The 18,524-nt window shown below is 31.7% G+C and overlaps 1 protein-coding gene across 1 annotated transcript; it reads right to left on the minus strand.

The window, feature by feature from the left end:
• Positions 1–16,315: 16,315 nt before the first annotated feature.
• LOC107821382 (short chain aldehyde dehydrogenase 1-like) lies at positions 16,316–17,715 on the minus strand. Its single transcript, XM_016647823.2, has 2 exons — positions 17,579–17,715; positions 16,316–17,246 (listed from the first exon to the last, which is right to left on the minus strand). Exons 1-2 carry the CDS (start codon positions 17,614–17,616, stop codon positions 16,445–16,447), a joined length of 840 nt encoding a protein of 279 aa, XP_016503309.1. The 5' UTR covers positions 17,617–17,715; the 3' UTR covers positions 16,316–16,444.
• Between the last annotated feature and the right edge of the window lie 809 nt (positions 17,716–18,524).

The raw sequence follows: 18,524 nt of genomic DNA on the forward strand, positions 1-18,524 counted from the left end.
TAGGAATATCATCCTCAGAGAAATTATCTTCATAAGGCAGAGTGACAATATACTTTTTTTTATTCCAAAAAGCACTGGGATGCTCTGCACAAATATCAACAACAATATTTTTGGAGATCAATTTGATCTTTTCCTGCACTTTAGTAGAATTTAAAGTATCAAATATATTCATACTAAACAATTCTAACTGTAACGAATCAACATATTTCTGCTTCATATCAATTAAAGCATTTATATCTCTCGTTACTGGATCTGTAATGAAAGTATAATTAATCTTTTTATCCTTATAAGTAGCAGTAAAACCTTTCGAGTCTATGCTAGTAAAATGATAGATAGCGTTAATAAACGGTGTTCCAAGTATAATTGGAGGGTATAACTGATTTTTACTAAGAAAACGAAGTGAGGTATGCAAACTTTATTCTGACAAATACCAGTATTAGGCAATTTATACTCTATATCTAAAGCATGTCCTGATGTAGATTTAACCATATGAGTAGTTTTTTGAAAATATTTAGTAGGTACTAGACCTTCTTGTATGCAAATAACATCAGCTCCACTATCAATCATAGCAATATTAGTAATAGAAAAACTATTATCAATAAGAATAGTACATTTAATATACCATCTATGGACAGTAACAATTTGCATCATTCCCAAAAACATATCATGTTGAGAATTAATTCTAACAGGTTTTTCAGTAAAAATATTATTTTCAGAAATACCTTTGTTTTTCTCATCAGATTTCTCAGCTGGAGAATTGATTTTCTCAATCTGAGTAATCCTGTGATCACAAATCATTTGATTTTATTTAAGATATTTGATCTCTCGTTTCAAGTTTTCAACTTCAACCTTTAAATCATCGAAAGAAGAATCTCTTGCTGGAGTAGTATTTTTATTCAAAAGACGGTTAATAATCTCTAATAAAGAATATGGAGCAGTATATTCAAATTCCTTTTTTGATTTTTCAAAAGGCTTTGAAGAACTTGAACTAGTACTTGCAGCCAAATTTATAATCTTTTCACGAAGTCTTTCATTAGTAACTTATTTTAAAAGCTCTATCACATTATCAGATTTAATAATTTTCATGTTTAATTCCTGGAACTGAGATTGCGATTTATAAAATTCATCATTCTCACAGGTACATGTATCACCTCTGCAAGTTGTACAAGTATTATCAATATTTTTATCACTATCAGATAAATCAAGTAAATCAACTTCGGCTTCAGATTCTGACTCAGAATAATAATAATCAGATTCTGATCCAGAAGTGTATAACAAACTATAAACCTTATCACGTAATTTATTGTCAAATTCTAAGGTTTTCAGCTTTTGAAGCTTACAGTTTGGTGCTATATGGCCAAACTTTCCACATTTGTAACACTTAATATCAGCAAGTTCTCGCTTAGATCTATTTTTGGTAAATCTAGTAGACTTGCGATGGGCTTCTCGTTCTTTTTTGGATCTATATCTAGATCTCTTTTTCCTATAAGGACTGTCTTGGTTAGGGTATCTATGATATTTATGTTTCTTCTTCTTATGAGTAGAAGTCTCGGGTAAACCGAACTGGGTGCAAAAGTCCCCTAATTGGTTTCTCTCCTTAAGCTTATCTATCTTAAGCTGTCTGGACAATATTAACTCATTGCACAGGTTTAACCCTTCCTGTGTGCAAATTCTTATCAACTTACCATAGGTATAATCTTTGTAAGGAATTTCACCATAGCTACCTCTTAGAGTCTTTCTAACTCTTTCAACAAATAAGGAGGGAAGGCCATCTATAAGCTTAGCTTTTCAATGGTCGAACTTATTTTCGGGTAATTCCATAACCCTGCTCATAAATGTATCTTTATACCATCTGAATTCCCCTAAGGTCTTACATCTAAGGCCATTAAGTAGGGTACGAACTGTCTCATGCTGATTGGTAAATGTACCATTGAAGTGTTCTAAAATTGTAAGAACTAGAGTATAAACAGCATCTTCTCTGTTCTTAACAAGAGCCATGCCTAGGTTATCAACTCCTTCGTCAGTGGCTATTGCATTAACAACCATTGCCTTTTCTTCAATGCTTAAATAATTATCTCACCAGTCTCGAAATTGGCCAGTAAAACCTGCAACAATCATTTTACAAATAGTCCTATCTGTATTATTCACACTTTTACAGATAGTTGCGTACATAAGCATCCTATGCATAAGAATAGTCAATTGTCTATCAGTTAAACTATCAAGATTCCACTCGTAGATTTCGGAAGCACTATAAGATGTATTAGTCTGATTCCAATCACGTTCCTCTATTAAAACATCTTGAGGAGTAGGACGATTGTAATAATAAGTTTGCATCCTAGGCTTATCAGCGTGCCTAGTATTCCTTTTGGGATAACCTCTGAATTTATTAAACTCTGTCAAAACTTCATTTTTGTAATCAAAAGTATCATCTAATTTATCAGCAAAATCTTTTGATAAATCAATGGGTTTGATATTCAAACCGGATAACTTTTTATCAAGAAGTTTTTCTAAATCATTTAAAGATTTAAATTTAAAATCCTGAATCTCAAGAGGTCTTTGAATATGAGTAAAAACAGTTTGAGGTTCTGATTTGCTTCCTGAAGTAGAGGCAATATCAGTTGAAATCTTACTAGTACTCATATCCTTTATCAAAATAGTCAAATCATCAAGTTTTTTATTAAGAAAACTAATTTGTTCTCCCAAAACTGAAACATATAAACTCAAATAATTATTTTAAGAAATTAATTTATTAATTTCTATGATGCTGACTGCAACAACATCTTCATCAATAAATTTCTGAAATACAGTAAAAGTAATACCTGTATTATTTGGTAAAATAAAAGATGCTTGAGGAGGGTTAATGGCTTTAATAATATTGCCATTCCCGTCTTTATAAGATCTTTCCAAAACTTTTATAAAAAGTGGTAAATAGGTGGTTATAAACCAAGGAACAAAATACATAATTTGATTATGTAAAGCACAAGTTTTATAAAACTCTTGAGAAATATTATTCAAATCATCTTTACTATAAGTATCAAAAAACCAAGTTTTAAACCGGTTCCATTTATCACAGAAAAATTCTTTTTGAATATAATTTCTAGCTTGTGACCCTGGACTAAAATAAATTTGGTGCGGGATCATTAAGTATCATTGGGTTTAAAATCCATCTCGGACGCAGAAGAAATATCCTTATCAGAAATATTATCACTATCCTGAACAATATTTGTATGGGGGTTAATCTTAACCCTTTCAACTGGCTTATCACCCACTTTAGTAGAAATTATATGCAAAGATGTATCACGATTTCTAGCTGGTCCATAGACTGGTTCAACAAGAGAAATATGTTGAATATCGGGCAACAATCTACGATTGGTAAAGGAATGTCTATTATAAATAGAACTAGTAGTAGACAACATTCTATTATTAGAAAATGACTGTCTACTATAAGTGAAAATATTATCATCAAACTGAATGCATATCCTACCATCCGAATATTTAGTAATATGAGAATACTCAGTATTACTAACAGCATCAGTTATCTAACTGGGGGATATAACTGAATCCAAAGTCCATGTAGTTAGAAAATTAATTTCTTCCCACTTAATAGGTCTCCTCGTGGTGACCTTAGACTTTGCAAAATTCGTTTCCACTAAAATAGTCTGATCAGATGTATCATATAATTTACATCTAGGGTTTAACGTAGATATCAATTTAAAATAAATTCTATACGATAAACATATAAGTTCAGAACCAAGTGCATAATTATAACCATGCATTTTCATATTTAATGTCAAAGCATCAAGTATATTAACATCAGATAGAGATAATTACAGATTGGGTTGAGTATTAAAATATACTGGGCCGTAGGCAACAGTAGATTCAATAGAACCCATAAGAGACTGCCTAAAATTCAGATTTCTGGCATCTCTGAGAGCAGCCAAAAACGTCTTTGGTAACCCTTTAAGGGTTAATGGCTTAAAAGCAATTTGAAATATACCAATATGCAGATAATTATACTGATTTTTATAAACATCTACATCATACTTTTATTGAGCTTATGTGTCTAGCAGTTCTAACCGTGAAAGAAGATGCCCTTTTCAACTCCTTTAATCGGGCTAAGGTTTATGGCTGACTAGACGAAGCCACTAAGGCAAAGCCAATAAGAGTAGTGCTATATTAGACTGTACCAACCATCTCGAAACCAAGTCAAAATACTATATATAAAACTCATTTATATTTTAATAGATGTCGTCGCTTTCATGGTTTATATAGGAGAGAAGTTAGATATTCAACATAGATATATTGTCTCTTAGCCGGACATAGTCACGGCTAGAGAGGTGAGACTAGATGAAAACACTTAAGGAAGAAAATCAGTACCTTTTGGCCGGGATGCAAGACCTGAAGATGAAGAACTGAAAACTTTATTTACTTTGTTCTTCGGTTACAAACTTCAAACTCTAATTACAATTGAAGAGAGAGAGAGATAATTCTAGAGAGAGAGAGAGGGGGGGGGGGTTCTGTCTTCCTACCTCCTGAAAGAATGAATGAATGAACGTATAAATAGAAAAGAAAAAGAATCTATGAACAGTAAAATAGGGTCCCACATGGGTCCCTGTACAGTGTTTTTACTGTGCAAACAGTGTTTCTACTGTTGATGAACAGTGTATCTACTATTGAGTAGGGTCCACCTGTCCGGCTGCTTTACTGTGCAGTGGGGTCCGGCGGCTTCACTGTGCTGGTCTCTTTTCTGCTTCTTTCATTTTGCGGAGGAATTCATCCGCATCTTGTAGGGCTTCATCAGATAAAATCTTCTCTGATTCTATTGGTTGGGAATCATCAGCGATATCATCGTTGCTGGTTTTACTTTGCATCGAAGTGTCTGATTTCTCATACTTAATTGAGCGAAGTAAATTTCTTTTAACTTCTTCCAAGTAATCATTGATCATTTCTTCTTTATCCCCTTCTTGAAAGGAGATCTTTCTGGCAATATGCCTGACTGAACTATCGTCAACCTTCTCTTTTTGAGAGATGCTGGAATATTCTTGGATTTTTGTCTTGATGGAATCCAAGAATTCTTGACCGTATAACGTCTTTGTTTTGGGATCTTTCTTCATTAATTTATCCCAGAAATTATTATAAAAGGTCCTGTATAAACACGGAACTTGTTCCTCGGTGAATCCAACTTCTGGAGTCCATTTATGTATCCAAGGAATAGAGAATTCCAGAAAAAAATATATCTGGTCAATCTTCTCTAAGTAACAGATATGATCTGCGTGATAAAGTTCATTTATAACTGGAGAAATTTTTGTCCATTCTTTGTATAACATGAGAAATAGATCTGGTAAAATCTTTATAGTCGGACCGTGGTATGACCACCAATTTAAGAACCAATTTGGAATGGGCTCTGCAAATATCTTTGCACATACTTTGACGAACCAAGTATGCTTGTATCTATCATTATTGTAGTAAAGGACTTTATTAAAGGCCTGGATATAATCCCAATAAGTAAAATTCATACGGGACTTGTTAAGGCTTATCTGCCTTTCCTTCTTCGTGGATATTCCCCAGTCTTCAACAGATATAATCTGTTTGATTATGATCTTTGAGAAGTTATAAACGTTCTCGTCTATACTATAACCAGAAAAGTGCTGAAATTCTGCACTGCCAGTACTAGTGAGTATAGTTTCATAATAAGAACGAGTTTTATATGATTCACCCGATAATATAAACCATTTATCAAATACCTTTAGAATATCTTCCATGGTTCTTCTTTTCTCTGAATATCAGAATTTTCTAAAAGAAATATAATTTCTTTTTTAGTCACTTTTTCATAGGATTTGATATCATCATTATCCTCTTTTGTAACAGAAGCAAAAGTATCACTTTGCTTTTGAGTAGTCAAATATGCCTGCAAGTGCGCATATAACGGGCTATCTTCTGGAATATCTTCCAGGTGAATAGATGGTCCTACTATCGAGGATTCACCTCTGCGAGATATCTTCTCATTGGTCAAACTTTTTCTTCCCATTTGTATAACTGGGGAGTTTGATGTGGATCCGTATGACGATCCTGAAGGGGATGTCCTTCCTATGGATTGTGGAGATGATCTTCCCCATCCTTTACCACCTCTACCTCGCCCCCATGGGGGTTCCATCCTACAAGTATCACGGGATAAGAAATCTGGCAGAGAATTATCAATTTTCTTTTTGTATTGTATTTCAAATTCAAAAGGGGCTAATTGAGCCTGCCACCTTGCAAATATCATTTTCTAGGCATCATGTTTAAAGTCTTGGTTAAACATATATTTAACAGATTGTGCGTCAGTTTTTATCAAAAACTTTTGATTATGTAAATCATCTTGAAATTTTAAAACACACTTAACTATGGTTAACATTTCATGAGCCACAATAGCGTATTTTCTCTGGGCTTCAGACCATTTTCCAGAGTAAAATCTAATCAAATATTCATGCTTATTACTGGGATTTATCTGTTTCAGAATCCCTCCGTAACCAATATTGGACGCATCCGTCTCTATAATCTTTTGCCATGCAGGATTCGCAAGGGTCAAACAAGGTAAAGATTTAACCCGCTATTTAATATTTCTAACCAAAATAGTATGACTATCAGTCCAAGGGTTTTTATAATCCTTTTTTAGCCGATCATATAATGGGGCTAAATCACGAGACAAATCTTTATAAAACGGTGAAATATAATTCAAACTTCCCAAAAATCTTTGTAACTGGGTTCTATCAGTAATAACATCGGGAAATTTTGAAGCAAAGTCAATAGATCTTTGAATTGGAGTAATCTTTCCTTGACAAATATAATGTCCAAAAAATCGAATATTAGTTTGGAATCAACTCATTTTCTGTTTAGAAATGACCAAACCATTTTGTATAACAATTCTTTTGAAAATATCTAAATGCTTAATATGCATTTCAAATATTTTGGAAAATACCAAAATGTCATCAATATAAACAATGATAAAATCCAGATATGGATTAAATATGTCATTCATAATTTTTTTGAAACTCAGAAGGGGCATTTTTCAAACCAAAAGGCATAACATTCCATTCATATTGCCCAAATAGAACATTAAAAGCAGTTCTATAAGTATGCTCTTTAAATATTTGAATATGCCAATATCCAGATTTTAAATTAAATTTTAAAAATATATTGGCGTCATATAATCCAGACAATAAATCCTTTTTGTTGGGAATTGGATATCTTACCCACTTTAAAAACTTATTCAAAGGTTTATAATTAATAACTAATCTGAAAATTCCACGTTCCTTTTCAGCAGCATTATTAACATAAAATGCTGTGCAAGACCAAGGAGATTTTGAGGGTTTTATCAAACCCTTTTGTAACAAATTATCAATCTCTTTCTTGCAGAATTCTACCAATTCAGCGTTCATCTGACAAGGTCGAGATTTAGTAGGAATATCATCCTCAGAGAAATTATCTTCATAAGGCAGAGTGACAATATGCTTTTTTTTATTCCAAAAAGCACTGGGATGCTCTGCACAAATATCAACAACAATATTTTTGGAGATCAATTTGATCTTTTCCTGCACTTTAGTAGAATTTAAAGTATCAAATATATTCATACTAAACAATTCTAACTGTAACGAATCAACATATTTCTGCTTCATATCAATTAAAGCATTTATATCTCTCGTTACTGGATCTGTAATGAAAGTATAATTAATCTTTTTATCCTTATAAGTAGCAGTAAAACCTTTCGAGTCTATGCTAGTAAAATGATAGATAGCGTTAATAAACGGTGTTCCAAGTATAATTGGAGGGTATAACTGATTTTTACTAAGAAAACGAAGTGAGGTATGCAAACTTTATTCTGACAAATACCAGTATTAGGCAATTTATACTCTATATCTAAAGCATGTCCTGATGTAGATTTAACCATATGAGTAGTTTTTTGAAAATATTTAGTAGGTACTAGACCTTCTTGTATGCAAATAACATCAGCTCCACTATCAATCATAGCAATATTAGTAATAGAAAAACTATTATCAATAAGAATAGTACATTTAATATACCATCTATGGACAGTAACAATTTGCATCATTCCCAAAAACATATCATGTTGAGAATTAATTCTAACAGGTTTTTCAGTAAAAATATTATTTTCAGAAATACCTTTGTTTTTCTCATCAGATTTCTCAGCTGGAGAATTGATTTTCTCAATCTGAGTAATCCTATGATCACAAATCATTTGATTTTATTTAAGATATTTGATCTCTCATTTCAAGTTTTCAACTTCAACCTTTAAATCATCGAAAGAAGAATCTCTTGCTGGAGTAGTACTTTTATTCAAAAGACGGTTAATAATCTCTAATAAAGAATATGGAGCAGTATATTCAAATTCCTTTTTTGATTTTTCAAAAGGCTTTGAAGAACTTGAACTAGTACTTGCAGCCAAATTTATAATCTTTTCACGAAATCTTTCATTAGTAACTTATTTTAAAAGCTCTATCACATTATCAGATTTAATAATTTTCATGTTTAATTCCTTGAACTGAGATTGCGATTTATAAAATTCATCATTCTCACAGGTACATGTATCACCTCTGCAAGTTGTACAAGTATTATCAACATTTTTATCACTATCAGATAAATCAAGTAAATCAACTTCGGCTTCAGATTCTGACTCAGAATAATAATAATCAGATTCTGATCCAGAAGTATATAACAAACTATAAACCTTATCACGTAATTTATTGTCAAGTTCTAAGGTTTTCAGCTTTTGAAGCTTACAGTTTGGTGCTATATGGCCAAACTTTCCACATTTGTAACACTTAATATCAGCAAGTTCTCGCTTAGATCTATTTTTGGTAAATCTAGTAGACTTGCGATGGGCTTCTCGTTCTTTTTTGGATCAATATCTAGATCTCTTTTTCCTATAAGGACTGTCTTGGTTAGGGTATCTATGATACTTATGTTTCTTCTTCTTATGAGTAGAAGTCTCGGGTAAACCGAACTGGGTGCAAAAGTCCCCTAATTGGTTTCTCTCCTTAAGCTTATCTATCTTAAGCTGTCTGGACAATATTAACTCATTGCACAGGTTTAACCCTTCCTGTGTGCAAATTCTTATCAACTTACCATAGGTATAATCTTTGTAAGGAATTTCACCATAGCTACCTCTTAGAGTCTTTCTAACTCTTTCAACAAATAAGGAGGGAAGGCCATCTATAAGCTTAGCTTTCCAATGGTCGAACTTATTTTCGGGTAATTCCATAACCCTGCTCATAAATGTATCTTTATACCATCTGAATTCCCCTAAGGTCTTACATCTAAGGCTATTAAGTAGGGTACGAACTGTCTCATGCTGATTGGTAAATGTACCATTGAAGTGTTCTAAAATTGTAAGAACTAGAGTATAAACAGCATCTTCTCTGTTCTTAACAAGAGCCATGCCTAGGTTATCAACTCCTTCGTCAGTGGCTATTGCATTAACAACCATTGCCTTTTCTTCAATGCTTAAATAATTATCTCACCAGTCTCGAAATTGGCCAGTAAAACCTGCAACAATCATTTTACAAATAGTCCTATCTGTATTATTCACACTTTTACAGATAGTTGCGTACATAAGCATCCTATGCATAAGAATAGTCAATTGTCTATCAGTTAAACTATCAAGATTCCACTCATAGATTTCGGAAGCACTATAAGATGTATTAGTCTGATTCCAATCACGTTCCTCTATTAAAACATCTTGAGGAGTAGGACGATTGTAATAATAAGTTTGCATCCTAGGCTTATCAGCGTGCCTAGTATTCCTTTTGGGATAACCTCTGAATTTATTAAACTCTGTCAATTTTTCGATCTAGAGTTAGCCAAAGTATTATTATTATTATTATTATTATTATTATTATTATTATTATTATTATTATTATTATTATTATTATTATTATTATTATTATTATTATTATTATTATTATTATTATTATTATTATTATTATTATTATTATTATTATTATTATTATTATTATTATTATTATTATTATTATTATTATTATTATTATTATTATTATTATTATTATTATTATTATTATTATTATTATTATTATTATTATTATTATTATTATTATTATTATTATTATTATTATTATTATTATTATTATTATTATTATTATTATTATTATTATTATTATTATTATTATTATTATTATTATTATTATTATTATTATTATTATTATTATTATTATTATTATTATTATTATTATTATTATTATTATTATTATTATTATTATTATTATTATTATTATTATTATTATTATTATTATTATTATTATTATTATTATTATTATTATTATTATTATTATTATTATTATTATTATTATTATTATTATTATTATTATCTTATTTTTTTCTCCCATCTTACTATTTCTTATTACTAAATAGGCAAAATGGCCTCTGAGCCACCTAAACTTGCACCCAATTGCCAACCCAGTAAATGAACTTAAAAGTTTTCTATTTGAACATTTCAACTTAATCATTTTCACATTAATAAATCACTTTAACCATTGACCATGCTTATGTGGCAATGACATAGCTGATGTGGCCGAGCTACGTGCAAATCACGCTTGTAAGGTGCGTGACTATGCTAGTTTTCATTTTTTAAAAAAAACTAAAACTATAAACAATAAAGAAACAAAGGAAATGTAAAATCAGACACTTTCTGTCAGGACCCAAATTGTAGGGCCGCGACGGGCACCCGGTGTCTAACTCAACAGAGTACCAACGTAACGTATCCTTCTTATCATACTATCATGGGTAAATGAACCGGAAAGTCCGTCATGAGATTAATAGAATTAAACATAAGAGAATACTCGACATAGGACGACCCAACATGATATACCAACTTATACATATGACATACGGGCCTATAAGGCCGACATAATCCTTTGTATACTCAAAACATAGGCCGATAAGGCCATACAAGTATCCATATACATTACATCTGTCTACAAGCCTATACGAGTACATAAATATCATAAAGTTCGAGATATGGCCCCGCCATACCAATCAATACATGTCCAAATCATACTGACCAGATAGGTAACTCCGGATCAAGTGGAGTGAACCAACACCTTTCGCTGAGTTGATAGCCTACTAGGAGGACTCTCAACCTGTCTATCAGTACCTGCGGGCATGAAACGCAATGTCCCCAGGCAAAAGGGACGTCAGTACAAATAAAGTACCGAGTATGTAAGGCATGACAGTAGTATATAAAAGACATGAAAGAAACATAGAGTAAAGAACTCAACCTGCAATTTTGAATAGCTATGTGAATCATGAAAAATTTATAATGTTATGCATATGCGTATAAATTCCATACCATGCATAGGTATATGCGTACATAACATCATCAAGCCTCTGATGGAATCCCATCATATCATCTCAGCCACTGTGGGTGAAATCATCAACGTATACCAGCTGATCAGGTGGTGGTGTATATATAATGCCAGAATCTTTTCCCATATCCCAATACATATAATATACGCGTATATAACGCCACCTGGTCATGTGTCAATGTACATGTATAAATGAATGCAATGTATAATGAAGTAAGTCAGTAAGATTTCTCGGAATGTCATAAGATCAATATGCCTTCGGATAAACTTTAGCAACTTACGTATTTTTCTGATACCCATGAACAGAAGATATAACAATAGGACACATGGGGAATCAAGAACATATGCACCCTAGTACTTCTATGAATAAAGTCATTTATGAAAGTTGCGTGCTTGCTCATTTCGTTGCATCATATGGATCATGCCAAAAGGAAAGAAGGGATAGTCTTAACATACCTTTGCAATCTTCTCTCCAATCGCCCACCAAGCTCAATATGATCTTCTTACATCTATAATGAGTAACCCGACTTCGTCGTCATCACATAAGCATTGTAACTCTCATATTTCAAAATCAATATTCTACAAGAAAACGGACAGCACATCTCTTATATTTACTACATCCCATAAGTTACTAAAAGTCACCAAACAACCCAAACAACAACAATATAATTCACAATAAGCTCTCTGATTACTTCAACAACCATTTTGAGCGGCAAACTCGATTTACAATTAAAAAAATATAATTTAATCCAATTCCCTTTTCATGAATCTGCCTACAACTTATATAACATCATACTTATGCTTACCATATTATTTTCATCCCAAAATATCATAAGAATAATCTTCAAAAATAGTCCACACGCCTAGCACCTTAACCTTTATCGTCAACATCTTATTTTTCATGTTATCTTCTCCAATCCATTGAATAAGCACATAGATAAGCTTAACAACAATAGCCACAACATAATCAAACTATTTATAATAATTTCCAGCCACAACAAACCATATATATAGCCTCAACACAGCCTACAAAAAAAAAGATAATGATTCCTTATGCCATGTCAATTACTATCTTGTAGATTTTTACTAAAACAACTCAACCAACACATAAATATAATTAATCCCAAGAAATAGAGTGTTATACATACCTTAAATAATATAAAAAATTTCGAACCAAAGCTTCCCTTAGCATACAAGCATTCTTAATCACATCACAACACCATAAAGACTCTCTTCTTCACTTAGGCTAACTTTGATGTTTGATTATGGTGTATTTCTTTGGAATTTGTTTGGAGCCTTTGGGGAATTGTTTGGGAGGGTTTTGAGAGTGTGAGTCTAGAAGGAGGACGAAAAATGAGCAAAGCTCATCCCAAAGATGAGATAAGAATAAGTGAAGGCCGGGCCCCGACCAAGTGGGTCCCATAGGGGCTTCCTACGCAGTTTCGCGAAAACATAAATACCTCTCTACACCGATGTCGTATTGACGAACGGTTTGCGGAGTTAGAAACTAGATACATGGGGCCTATAAACTTACCTCGCAACCTGGCCTATAAACCTGTAACTCTTAATATATTGGGAGAAAACTACCTCGTAACCTGACCTATAAACCTGCCAGTTTCTCCGAAGTGCGGCGACGTGACTTGGCGACCCTACTTTAAAAATCCATATTTCTCTAACCCGATATTGTATGAATAAATGGTTTGGGCCGTTGGAAATTAGGTTCAAATACTTTCATTTTGGTATGATATATGTCCCAAAATGACATCATAAAACTTATGAATTAATTTCTCAAAACAGCTCGTTACAAGGCAAATCTTCGCTCGATTTTTCCCAAACTTTATATTTCATATCCAAACATCATATATAGTCATATCATGATTTTAAACTCATTTAAATCATGATTAATAAGTCTCATATTCATCTTAACTTACTTAAGATTTCGGTAAATCTTTCTTATCCTTGTAGAAGGATTTCGTCCTTTTTGAGCTTACATTAGATAATCCTATAATGATAGTGACGCCTGAAGTATATGGTGTAACAACATGTCCCCTTAGAAATATTTTTCCCCGAATGATAACTTTTAAAGGCGTGCGAAAATGGGACGTAACATCATTAAATTACTTTATATACTTTCAAAGAGGATCTCATTTTCAAGTTTACATCAATTGATTTACGACATACTTTCACATACAAAAACATGGGGTGTAACACTTTCTTTCCCTACCCCTTCGCTAATCCCCCTCCCCCCCCCCTTCCCCTTTTTTTGTTCCTTCTGTTCCTTTCCCCCATTAACGTTGTTCCCTCCACCTCCCCTAATTCCCCTTTAATTTCTCCTCTTCTTCCTTTTCACGATTAATTTTCTTTTTCTTATGATGAAAATTTTATGCAACTTTTTAATTTTTCAGGGCTTGTGATTTTGATTGGTCTTAGTAGCTACAGATGAAAAAGTGATAATTATTAAAGGTGATTTTTGATGAGATCACTGGTAGATTTTTCCGGGGCAAATTGATTGTGCTTCTCTTAGTTGCAGATTTGGATGTTGGGGTTTTGGGAGTTAAATTCTATCAGAATTGCCATATATCTTATAAAACTCCCCAATTTCTTTCGCCCCCCACGATCCTAGCAGGTATAGCGAATAGGAATAGAAAGAAAAAAAATTTAAAATATTAAGAAATTGATATTTTTTTTATTGATTTGAAAGTTTTAGAACGAAGAAAGATGTAGTTCATAGTTGATTTGAGGGGATTTTAAAGTAGATGAGGATGATGTCGATGGTGGATGAAACATATGGTGATGGTGGGGTTGCCATGGTATAGAAGAAGATAAAGTTCTTTTTTTTTAAATTTTAATAAATTGGTGAAAAATGACCGGGACCTGTAAATTACACTTGTCAAACAATAATAAGTTAAGAATATGACGTGTTAACTGTGTCATAGCGATTGAGGAACACGCTCAGCTGGAGGTATTTATTAGTACTCATCCGTCAAGTATAAGTATTCAAATGGGAAACTTCTAAGTTCATTTACCGGGTTGGCAATTTGGTACAAGTTTAGGTGGCCCAGAGGCTATTTTGCCTATTAAATAATTATATTTTATTATGTATCGTATCTTTTATATAATAATTCTACCTTGTACTCTATTTTTTTTTATTATTGTAAGTTTATTCTTCACATTGTTGATGCGTAATATCATGCAACAACATAAAATAATATAATTTATCCAAACGTTATATTCATCAAAACAATACAATATAATATAATATGATACATTATAAAATAATGCGTAACAACCCTCCAACAAGCTGTAATAAAGTTGTTTGCATTGTTGGCTAATATATGTCACTTTGGAGAAAAGGGGTGTGTGGAATAAACAGATTGAGTTTTTGGAAATTCCTTTTTCCATTTGTGATGGCATATATAGATAAAACGAACACTGTGATGTTTGGAGCATAACTGAGATGATTAATGGGTGGGCACTATTTAGACATCAACATAACATGCTCTATTTAATAATATTGTTGCCAATTATTTAATGTATAGAAAGTTTGCAGAGAGATACCTTACTTGTCGGTGCCTCTGCCAACAGTCTTGGAATAAATACAGGCCATTTTCACATTTATGTCACACCTCATCTTCACATCTGCAATCGATCTTATGATATTGGCATTATCTTTCCATTTCAATAATTATACATACTTGGCTCACAATCTTCTGTGGATGTCAGTATCTTGTCGGTCTCTGAACATTTGAATTTGACTAACATAATTTTTTTTTTGATGTCTAACTCTTTAGTTCGACCAACTTCAATCTTTAATTTGACTAGATCAAGTTAAACAATATTAAAAAGGAGTTAATTAGTTCGACATAAAGATTATATAACTATCCAATTTATGATTCAAAAAATATACAAAAGTTAAATACTACTACATCGTTCATCAAAGGTTTAGAACTATTTCACCAATGATAGAAAGCCGTTTGCTTGTTGTCAAACCCTTCGTTAGGGGTGTACAAAACCAAATCGGAAAACTGCATCAAATCAAAAAGTCAAACAAAACTGATTAAAAACCCGATTAGGTTTGGTATTAAGTAAAAAACCCAAACCAAACCGATATATAAATATATAATTTTTATATATATTTTTAAGACTTATTATAGAATTTTCTTTAAAAATTATTTAGAAATATTTGCGATTCTCTTATAGGATGTAATATTTAGTTAAATATGAAGTGCTCCATATTTATTAACTTTAAATAATGGGTTGTATGGTCACTTTCTTATCAAGTACTAGTAAAATATCTCAATATCTTTATTCTTCTATATTTATATGTCAAGATCTGTTAAATTCTTATATCTTTTCGAATTTGAAATGGTATTTCGATAATTTAAAATTAAATAGAACATATCATTACATAGGTTCATATTTATTTTTATGTTTAATTATTAAATTCGATTAATCTTGAAAGTTTACCTCAACGTAAAATTATTGTCAGACGATTAAAAAATAACTATCATATGTTACTAAAAGAATTCTTTCATAAAAATATTTTAATAAATCATATATTTACTTATCAAAAATTTAATAAAGGAAGATTGAAACAATATTCATATAACAAAAAACCCCGAAAAATCCGACAAAACCAAACCAATCCAAACTGATATAGTTGGTTTGGTTTAATTTTGATAAAAATCAAACCAACCCGGTACATATACACCCCTACCCTTCGCCTTTCCTTTGAATCAAAGTAGGTCGCGACAGTTGAATTTTAGTCTATCCGTGGAAAAATTATACATCTTTCTCCATATATTTTAACTGAAAAAGTGTCTTTGAGCTAGCAGTTAACAATATGTGACATAAAATAGAAATAGTTAGCTCACGCTTGATTTAATTTGCATTATGTAAATTAAAAGGCTATACTTGAAACATCAGCCAGACAAATTGAAACAAAAATTCTTTAAATAGTAATACCAATGTCATTATTCAATAATTATAAAAATCTTCGGTTCCACAAAGGAAAATGAAAAACTTAATGAGAAATAAAGAAAGAACGAAGAAAACTTAATAAAAAACTACACTGAGGAAAGAACACTTTGGATAGTTTTCATGTAAGCTTGATTAGTAGTACTATAACCTCCATCAATCACAAGATTAAGTCCACTAATAAACTTAGATTCATCACTAGCCAAATACAACGCCGCCTCCGCCACATCCTCCGCCGTCGGCACCACCCCTTTTAAATTCGCCGACGAGCAAATAATCCCATCAACCACACTCTTATCTGCTCCCATTGCTTTAACTAAAAGTGGTGTAGCCACAGCACAAGGAGAAACACAATTAACTCTAATCCCATATTGACCTAATTCAGCACATAAATTCTTTGTTAATCCCACTACTGCATGTTTTGAAACAGTATAAGAATGTGGTGATTCACCTGAATTAACAGAAGCTACACTTGAAGTAAAAAGAATGACACCCTTTTTAGCTGGGATCATAACCTTAGCAGCATATTTAGCTCCAAGAAATGATCCATAAACATTAACATCAAATACCTTTTTGAAATTTTCGTTGTCCGAATCGACTATATTGAAATCAAGATTTCCTGGAATTCCTGCGTTGTTGAACATGATGTCAAGTTTGCCATACTTGGAAATTGTTGTGTCAATGAGATTTTTAACGTCCGAGTCACTTGTTACATCACAATGGATGTATGTAACATCATTTGGATAGTTGAGATTATTGCAAAGGGATTGGCCTATATTGTCTTGAACATCTGCTATAACAACTTTTGCTCCATTTTGTAGGAAAAGTCTAACTGTACTTTCTCCAAAACCACTAGCTCCTCCAGTGATAATGGCTACTTTGCCTTCTAATCTGCATTTCAAGAATTTATTATCACATTATTGATTCATGTAGAAGGAAAAAAAGAAAAAACTATGTACGGTTAGAGCTAGAGCCCGAATTTTAACTTTACAGATTCTGAATTTTAGAACGACGGCTTCAATTGCTAATAACTGAGTTTTAAATTTGATATTTATATATATTTAATGAATTTCTTAATATAAATACATTATACGAGCAAAAACTATTGCCTTCGATCGAATCCGTATTCGAACTTCTAGCTCTCCGGCGTATATATATACACACACAAATAAAGGCAACATAACTAGAATTGAAAGAGGAAAGTATTAAAGAAATTAGCTTACCTTCTGCTTGTGGGAGCTAGAGGAGAGCATCCATTCATTTTGAACAGATTTCTTGGAAATAACGGAGGAAGTTCTAAGCCAATGAGATTTCAGTGTCCAAAAAAAAAAAGCAATTTATAGGGGAGCAAATGAGGTACCCTTTGACTTTTCAAACATGATAAATGGTACGTTATTATACTAGTATTCGGCCTTAGGGGTAAGTGAAGTTTTTGAGTTTTTCCGCTTTTAATTGATGTCAAAAATTATTTATATTTGTTAATCGAAAAAGTATATAATTTCTTTTATATAATTTTTTTATATATATATATATATATATATATATATATATATATATATATATATATATATTAGTTATTCACTTATTCTACGGTTGTTTATATATATACAAAAAGTAAATTTTTTTTAATTATTATTTTAAGAAGACAATGTCATTTTCCTAACAGTTTTCCAGCAGGTAATTGGGCACAAGCTTTGCTTCTAAAATGCCCGGGGCCGGCTGGATCCACTTTCCTTGATTAATTCGTTCAATGTACATTTACTTAAATAGTCTTTCATCAAATCACTTAGTTTATAAATAATATATATAATAATGCTTGTATAATATATTTATAATCATGTAATAATCGACGTATAATTAATTTATATATACGGTTTAGGAAAAATATAACAGTAAATATTACGTTAGTTATCTTTTAGTGCTCCAAGTGGTGAAGACGACCTTTAATTTACGTGTCCCGCTAGTCTATATAAGAAGTTATTTCTATTGTAAGTTTTTAGCAATATTCTAACATAGAGGTAAGATTATTGTTATTATTATTTTTTTTTTTAACTTAGAGGTAAAATAGATATATATTAGATGGAATATCGACTTCTTTGAGTTCCTCGAAGCTCAGTGAAGTTGGTAACCATGTGAAGAATCAACTTTTTTTTTTTTTTTTTTTCTAAA

The sequence above is a fragment of the Nicotiana tabacum genome, chromosome 24 (assembly GCF_000715075.1).
Source record: "Nicotiana tabacum cultivar K326 chromosome 24, ASM71507v2, whole genome shotgun sequence".
NCBI lineage: Eukaryota > Viridiplantae > Streptophyta > Magnoliopsida > Solanales > Solanaceae > Nicotiana > Nicotiana tabacum.

What these genes read in the sequence shown, in the direction of transcription:
- LOC107821382 (XM_016647823.2), bottom strand. Translation starts at nt 17,616, where the DNA reads ATGAATGGATGCTCTCCTCTAGCTCCCACAAGCAGAAG. An exon ending in CTAGCTCCCACAAGCAGAAG is followed by an intron (nt 17,247 to 17,578) that starts GTAAGCTAATTT and finishes CTTGAAATGCAG; the next exon opens with ATTAGAAGGCAAAGTAGCCA.